The 8,112-nt window shown below is 34.3% G+C and overlaps 2 protein-coding genes across 2 annotated transcripts; both read right to left on the minus strand.

Moving 5' to 3' along the window:
- Nucleotides 1-2,465: 2,465 nt before the first annotated feature.
- Nucleotides 2,466-3,847, minus strand: LOC104093023 (peroxisomal and mitochondrial division factor 2-like). Its single transcript, XM_009598732.4, has 2 exons — nucleotides 3,696-3,847; nucleotides 2,466-3,589 (listed from the first exon to the last, which is right to left on the minus strand). The coding sequence occupies exon 2, from the start codon at nucleotides 3,579-3,581 to the stop codon at nucleotides 2,694-2,696; it is 888 nt and encodes a 295-aa protein (XP_009597027.1). The 5' UTR covers nucleotides 3,582-3,589; nucleotides 3,696-3,847; the 3' UTR covers nucleotides 2,466-2,693.
- Nucleotides 3,848-6,831: 2,984 nt separating this feature from the next.
- Nucleotides 6,832-7,687, minus strand: LOC104093022 (transcription factor PAR1). Its single transcript, XM_033655328.2, has 2 exons — nucleotides 7,208-7,687; nucleotides 6,832-7,116 (listed from the first exon to the last, which is right to left on the minus strand). The coding sequence occupies exons 1-2, from the start codon at nucleotides 7,575-7,577 to the stop codon at nucleotides 7,001-7,003; spliced, it is 486 nt and encodes a 161-aa protein (XP_033511219.1). The 5' UTR covers nucleotides 7,578-7,687; the 3' UTR covers nucleotides 6,832-7,000.
- Between the last annotated feature and the right edge of the window lie 425 nt (nucleotides 7,688-8,112).

The raw sequence follows: 8,112 nt of genomic DNA on the forward strand, positions 1-8,112 counted from the left end.
AAATGTTGTAGATTTTTTTTAAAATAAAAAATTGTATGTATTTAATTTTCTTATAGTAGTTGTAACTTATTTAAATAAGTATTAAATAAATTGTATTCTATGTAAATTCCTTAAAAAAAAAGTACTTCGAGGTTTGGAGAAGCTTGGCCAAACAGGCTATAAGTTTGAGAGAACAAAAGCAGTATAATGTAGTTGAAATTTTCGTGTTTGGGTGATTGAGTCTATTATTGATTTCTTCTTAAACTGTACGTTCGGTTTTCATTTGGATCATCCTATAAAAAAATCATGTTGTTCCAAGTTAAAGAAAGTTGAGCTGGTAACTTGAAAAAACTTATGCGATTCTTCTTCTTTTCTTTCTTTTTTTTTTTTTGCTTTAATATGTGATGAAGTTGCGACATGTTGCAGTTAATTTGAAGTAGAAATAGTAAAATGGCTTTAACCTATAAATAATTAAAACGGAGTATAAAACTAGAAGAGAAGGTTTTGGCAAGAGTACAATCCTAAAATGATTCGAGATACGGGAAATATTTGAAAGACCCCTTCTGTTTTTGTTGTAGAGATTGGTGATTGATCTTTTTCTGAGTAGCTTGGCTTTTAATGAATAACGTTTGTTTAGTTATTTGATAATATACTTTCGGCCATTGCAATATGCAGCGAATATATAACTATGACAGAATTGTTTGCTAAAATACTTCAAGCTACGAGAAAACCTGTAGAACGGTGTAAGATTCAAAGCATCTCATTTCTGGAATTTGGACCAACACAAGCTATAAATCATGACCAATCAAATGTATGTCGTTTTTACTTCACTTTATAGATAATAGGATTTCGAAGTTTAACAATGCACTTCTACTTTCTTTTTGTTACTGTAAAAATTAGTTGCACAACTATTTTCTTTATGCTACTGCATGTAATTTTTAGCAATCTGATGCTCTATTTCTTGGGAGTCGAAACTACTATTGCCTGGGCCGGGATTTGCAGTTCTAGATTCCTAAAGTTTACCTACATACTGACAAATAAAAACGAATCTAGTCTTGTATACTAGTCTGAAATCTAGTATTCTATTCGACACTAGACCAACTAGGAGGATCTATAAGAGCCAATTTCAAGATCCTGCGTATAGAATTCATCAGTTTTTAAAACTGCAATAAGACCCTGATTCATCAGTGTTTTAGTCAACACATATCAGCAACAATATCGTAACCTGTTGCTCAGGATATAAGAGGGTAAAGAGACCGGTTTTTATTATCACACTTCAGCTAGCAGTCACTTTTCTAGCACGATTTCAAGAAACTTGTTTAAAACCACAAGAGCGGAATAAGATAACTTTCCAACAGAGCCAGAGAGGCCTAAGCTACACCACCACATACGAGTAGTAGCTACCTTGGCAACAGGCCAACAACTAACTGGTCATCTTTTTTTCTAATGACCGAGAAATCGGTCTTGGGTCAACACTTAGGACTAACCACAGCATTCGAAACTTAGGAATGATGGTGCCCCTCATTCTACCCTTTTCTATCTAAATACTAAGCTTAATTTGCATAGTACAAGGCTCGAACCTGAGTCCGTGAACCTTTGCCACTCGAGTTAAGCCCTGGGGGGCTACTAACTGGTCATCTTAAAAACGTGAAACCACCAATCCAAAGTCAAGAATTGACACAGCTGATAGCAAATAAGGAAAAATGGCCAATGTTAAAGAAATAACAAGGAATATCAGATACATCTGAAGAACTATATATTTGAACGTATCCAGATCTGCCTAACCAGGTACTCAGCGCGAATTTTCAGGCTACATACGAAACAGAAACATACATATAACGCCATGTTTAGCACTACCCAGACTAATATGCAGCTTGATATTTGTCAATAAAATAGCCAGCTATTTGCTCATCCAGACCTGCTTCCTTAGAACAGTAATATTTTTACAGAAGCACAAATGGCTCTAATTTAGGCAGTTGCGGTGTGAGGGAACTCTCTACTCCACATGATGGATAGAGCTTTTAAGTCAAACTTAATTTCCTAAGGCTGGAAACAGTCACTCCCAATCCACATAATAAAATGAGGGGGAAAAAAGGACCCACACAGGAGATAAGAGGTGTTAATATTCACAAGCTGATGGTAATAATCAACTAAACAAACTAGAGCCCAGCAAGTTCATGGCAAAATCAGAATATACTTCTCAAAGAAGGAAGCATTACTGCAACATAAGACATGTACAGAATATGGATCATTGACTTGTTTTCTCCACATTGAAGCACAATTGTGGAAGGGGCATCAGTTACTAATTCAACCAGAGGGAAACTAAACCCACGAAAAGATTGGCATGTGATTGCATAGAAACAACTCACATCACAGAGATATAGCACCAACACTATAGGAAGCCGAGACAATAAATTGAAGTCATTCAACACAAACACATTACTACATATAGATTCAGCAACTCTTTGAGCAATTACACAACATCGCAAAAACAACAAAACCATTGTATTCAAACTCCTGGAAATGAGTAAAGAAGCACCAATAAAAATATGTCAATCAACTCCAGCTTAGCGAATAAACATACTTCAACAACACTAGCTAATAACCATAATACCTTAAATCTATTATCGAGTAAGATCAAAAAGTTAACTAATAGCCCAAGATAATAAAAGCGCTATCAAAATTGTAAACTTATTTAAGACCAAGCTAAGGGTTTACGCTGTTCGTCCGTATTTAAGATAGCAAACAACTCCAATCACAGCAACTGCAACAACTGATGAAGCAGCCACCACTGGCAAATTCACTTCAGCACCAAAATAACCAACCTTATCATAATCACCAACAGGAATGCCATTAATATTGCTAGCCACAAGCCTTTCAGTAATAACCTTTTCTTTTTCCTCCAATTTCTTCTCCAGCTCAGCTGCTCTCGCAATCATTTCCTTAACCCTCTTCTCCAATTCCTCCTTCACCATATGAAGCTCTTTCTTCTCCTTTTCCCATTCCTCATTATTCACAACAGTACCCTCAAGTTCCTCAATATGCTTCTTTAATCCCCTAATTTCTTCTTCTTTCACTTCTACTTCTCCTCTCTGATTATTTCCACTCGCTTCTAGTTTTTCCAACTTCGATAATAACAGATTCCTTTCGCTCTCAATAGCGTCCAGTTTCACGGTCTTCTCATTTTCGCTGCTCTTTAAACCCTCTAATGTCGATTTTGCCCCTGAGAGCTCGGAATTGGAGCCTTCTAGATCATTCATAGCCGTGATGAGATCGTGTTGAAGGCGAGAGACTTCAGTTTCCAGCTCGGCGGCTCTGGCGGCTACTGATCCTAAAACCTTGTTCTCCGACTCGAAGTTTTCCACCTTCTTCAGCAATTCGGATTTTTCGTTCTGAGATTCCTCGATTGAGCTCTTCAGTTTCTCGATTCTCTGTTTGATCACATCGTTCTCGTGAAGAAGCTGAGATTTCTCTTGCTCCAGCGCCGCTATCTTCTGTTTCAGTGCAGAGGTTTTCGACACAGCGTCAGATGTTTCGTCGACGGCGATCTCCACCGGCGCATCGTCATAAACCTCGCCGTTGGTAATGTTTTCATCCGCCATAGTCAAACCTGAAAATAATAAGCAAAATTGTTGAAAATGGAGAATAAATAGAATTGCAATTTACTTCAGCAGCCAAAAACAGCGTGAAAAAATCAAACAGCAAAGAAGAAGAACCTTTGTAATAAGGATTAGGGTTTTTGGTTGTAGAAAGAGAATAATCAGAAAATATATCTTTTTGGAATAACAGATTTTTTTTGTTAGGAAAGAATGAAATGAAATCTCAGTTTTGGCGCCGATGGAGGACACGTGTTACTGTTGTAGAATGGACGGTGTATTATGACTTTTTTTGTGCTGTACTCGTGCAAAAAGCTATTGAGACCAAACCTTGCTATGCATTGGTGGCTGTACTATTGGGCCAGGTGATTGTACGGTTAATTGGGCAGCCCAATAAGTCCAAGCGCTGATGAGGTAATCCTTGTAAACTAAGATGAGAAATTGACATAAGATGATGATTACCTACTCCTTATATAATATTTATTTATCATAAAAGTAAATTTTTCTTAAAATTAATTTTCTATGTTAGACTTTACCCCTCTGTAATAGTTTTTTACCTATAAAAATTATATTCATCTTTATAGCAGTACGCTCTTTGTAAAATTATCCCTCTATAGCAACTATGTAAAATCTCTAAGATCACCAATAATAAGTTTAAAGATTTTGACCTCAAACTTTTAAAAATTTTGACCTCAAACTACTGCTACTTAGATTGAGATAGAATATTCAATTGTTAAACTCTTAAATTGTCTTCAAGGGAAAGGTATCAGATATTTTTTTGCTGAAAGTTTGGACACAAATCTTCGTCAATTCAAGCATTATATCGCTAGTAGAGACTGGAATCTACGTAACAAGCTACAATTATAGAGTTCTTCCATCAATATTGAATGAATTTAACCTTTTAGGAGCTTTAAAATATGTTCCTTAGATTTTATAATTAGTGTATATTTAGTTATGAATTTATTAATAATGTATAAGTCATTTTTAATATTTAATTCGTGAAATATGTATATTTTTTGAGTATTTAATTTAAATATTTTCTTTATTTTTTTATGTAACATTAGAAAATTAATTTTTAGATAATTTTTGTTTATAACATCTAAAAAATATTTAAATGTCAAATATCGTTATAGGTGTATAATAACAATTCACTATAAAAGTAAAAAATAAATATCAGAACAAACAATAGTGATATAGAGAGCTTTGACTGTAATAGGAATTGACAACTTTTCGTGCTTAGATTATGTTTGGTAAAGGCGGTCCAAAAATTTAGCATTATATAGTCAAATTTCTAAAAAATCTACTTTTCTATTTATTCTCTCTCCCCTAATCCCATCTCTATCTCTCTTTGTTGTCTCTTTATCGTCTCACTGTCCCTCTCTCTCCCTATATTTATTCTTCATTGATAAATACACACCTTCACATATAACAAAGAGAGAGTAATAATATATGCACATTATTATTTGTGATATATATTTATTTGCTATTTGATACAAATAAGTGAAAATGATTTAACTAATTTTGGCCAATTAGTAGGCTATGTTTGATATACGGCGTCAAATTCTCGATAAAAAAGTGTCACAAGAAATGTCATAATCTTACCATTATGCAGATATCGAAATGGACTAGAGTACGGTTTTAGGGCTGTGATCACAATTTTAGCCCATGACAATTTGAAATGCCACATACCTTTTGGAACGTGATGTGTCTTATGTTTGCTTTGGGCCTAAACTTTCTAGTCTCGAACTACATTGAAACGGTCAAGCTCCGTAAATTAGGAAAGGAGAAAATATTAAAATCCATGTGGTGAAATTAAGGAAATATCCCTTTTCAGATCTCTTATGTATAAAAAAAAAATAGATCTTTTATGTTTAAAAGTAAATTTTTCATGTAAAAAAAAAAGGAGATAGGTTCATAAAACTAAAAACAAGTTTGTAAAGACTCATAAAATCATTTGACCCATATAGTAGAGCATCGACAAAGCCTTTTAAGTGGCACCTATATTCAATTTATGTAAAACATTTGAATTTTAGGCAACTCCATTTAATATATTACCTGCTTCTCGGATTGAAAAATCTCTTTCTATTAAATAAAATCAAATTCATATTGTAATTAGTGGAGAATGCGATTGATGCTACGTAATACCTATACAATACTTTGTCTTCTTTCGAAATGAAAGGACCAGTAACTCTAGTCTTCCTTTCATTTGCACTTTGAATAAAGAAAAACGAATTTAACTTGTGCTAGCCATTAAGATATTACGAAGTAAAGATAAGTAGTAGTACAATATCTACTCCTCTGAAGTTTCATATAATTGTCTAACACGCAGCTAACTATATGGGCCTCAAAGAAAACCCCACTAGTGAAATGGATCACACAGCCCAGTTTTCCATGTGAACAATTGAGCTCCATATATTCATGTTCAAAACTCTGCAATAGAATAAGGGCACATTCTTTGTTGTATTACACGTGGTATAACAACGCAGGCATCATTCGCAGGGGAGTTTATCATTATTTTTTTTCAAAAAAACCTTCTATCATGTGGCTTATAAGTATATCGGAAATTGTGTATATATGGATAAAACTATGTATTCTCCACGATCCCCAAACCACATTTATATTTATGGGATTATACGATGTTCTTGTTGTTGTTATATGACCTGTATATAATTCAGTAGCCTCGTATAAATCACCTGTCTATTTTGGTAAATTGAATGCTTGCTGCATCACATGATTCATAGATTTAACCCATATTCAATCCAAAAATTAATTTCTTTAACGTTTCTTATGTTTTATAATGCCAATTTTTTGGATCTAAAATGGCACATTTACCTTAATCTTTATCTGCTGGCTGGATGGACTGTGCGCAAAATTGTGATTAAAACTTTGCCATGGTCTTATCTCCTTTTCCTCATTTGTCACAAAATTGGCTCTGTTTAGAAAAAGTTACCTTTAAAATCACTTCCCACAACTCACAACTTATGTTTTCCATATTTTTTAAAAACTAAAACAGAAAGAGAGAGAAAGACAACGAGGTCCATTTTCTTGGTAAGGAGAACTGGAGATACCTCCAAATCATGTACTCAAAAACCAAATTCCTATCATCACATTTCTATACTACACGATCCAAGGACATTCCTATGTATCTGCATTTACTAATACTGCCACAAAAAAATGTCTCCCAAAGACTCCAACCAATTCATACATATCCCTATTGGATTTCCATCCAAAGTTGTAACACTTAGGCAGAATAATATTATGGAGAAGTTAAATTAAAATAAAATTAATTAATCCCTATCTCAAATCCCTAAGATCCAAATAAAAGAGAACCAAACAATTGAGTAATGGTGCAAGTTTAATTCTCACCAACCCTTGTCCTTAGGTCTCTAGGCAAAACAATAAATAAAAATAAATTAAAAAAGAAGCTAACTTGGACTTTGATGGACAACCAAGATGTACCAATACCAAGCATGAGAAGAAAATGGTCGTTGGGATAGATTGTCTACATCATTTTTTTTTTTGGTGCGATCTTTTTTGTACCCTGCATGAAGGCGCAATATCTTCACCGTCCTTTTTTACCAAGCATGAGAAAAAGAAAAAAGAAAAAAGAAAAAAAAAAGTTTAACATCAACCTCCAAGTTTCATCCTTTCCTTCTCAGAACCTTCAACAAAGCTAGCAAGAACTTTGAGTGTTTTGATTTGACATTGCAATGCCAAAATATAACCAGCAGTTTCTTCAAAGAGCATATCAACACCAAGTGATTCTCCTCCTGGTACTATTTTTTGTAATGCCAAGATTTTCTCCTCCACCTCAGCCTTGTCATCACCTTCTTCTTGATTTTTCCCTGCATTATCAGTATTGCAACTATTACTAGTTTCTTTCAACACATTATTTCTCATCCTCTTTTGCCTCTTGGAGTTTTTTTGAGTGATTTTCTGATCTTTTCTTGATAATGTGGCTAATGCTGTTCTTGTTTCTTCACTCTTACAACTACTCTCCATGAATTTGCAAGAAAAGAAAGGGATTGTTCCCTTTTTTGGGTTTGGTTTGTTGAGGAGTTTTTTTTTTTTTTTTTTGGGTGGGTGGGGGGTAGGGGGGGGAGATTGTGAAGAGAGGAGAAGAGAAGGAGAAGAAGAGGGATGCTTATAGGGGGAAGGTGGAGGTGGTGACTGTTAAATTATTGTTATGAGTTCTAGAAATGTTAATTGCCAACGAAGCTGGGCCTACCTTATTTTATTGGGCTTTTGGTTTTTTGAAACCCCTGATGGATATTGATTTGTCACGGCCTGAAATTTCACGCGCCAATGCTAGGGAAACCCACGTCTATATTTGTAGCTATTTACCTTAATGTATGGTCTCAATTTGTCTGGACAGAAAATGAGAAACAAATAAAAATATTTGACACATTAGTTAGATGTGTATAAAATATCAAATGTATCCTTGTATTAAACAAACTTGTTTGTATTAAGTGAAGCTGATAACAAGACATGTGTCTCCTGGCAATTGTAAATGACAAAATAAAAATTAACATAATAT

This window comes from Nicotiana tomentosiformis, chromosome 7, assembly GCF_000390325.3.
Source record: "Nicotiana tomentosiformis chromosome 7, ASM39032v3, whole genome shotgun sequence".
NCBI classification, from domain to species: Eukaryota; Viridiplantae; Streptophyta; class Magnoliopsida; order Solanales; family Solanaceae; genus Nicotiana; species Nicotiana tomentosiformis.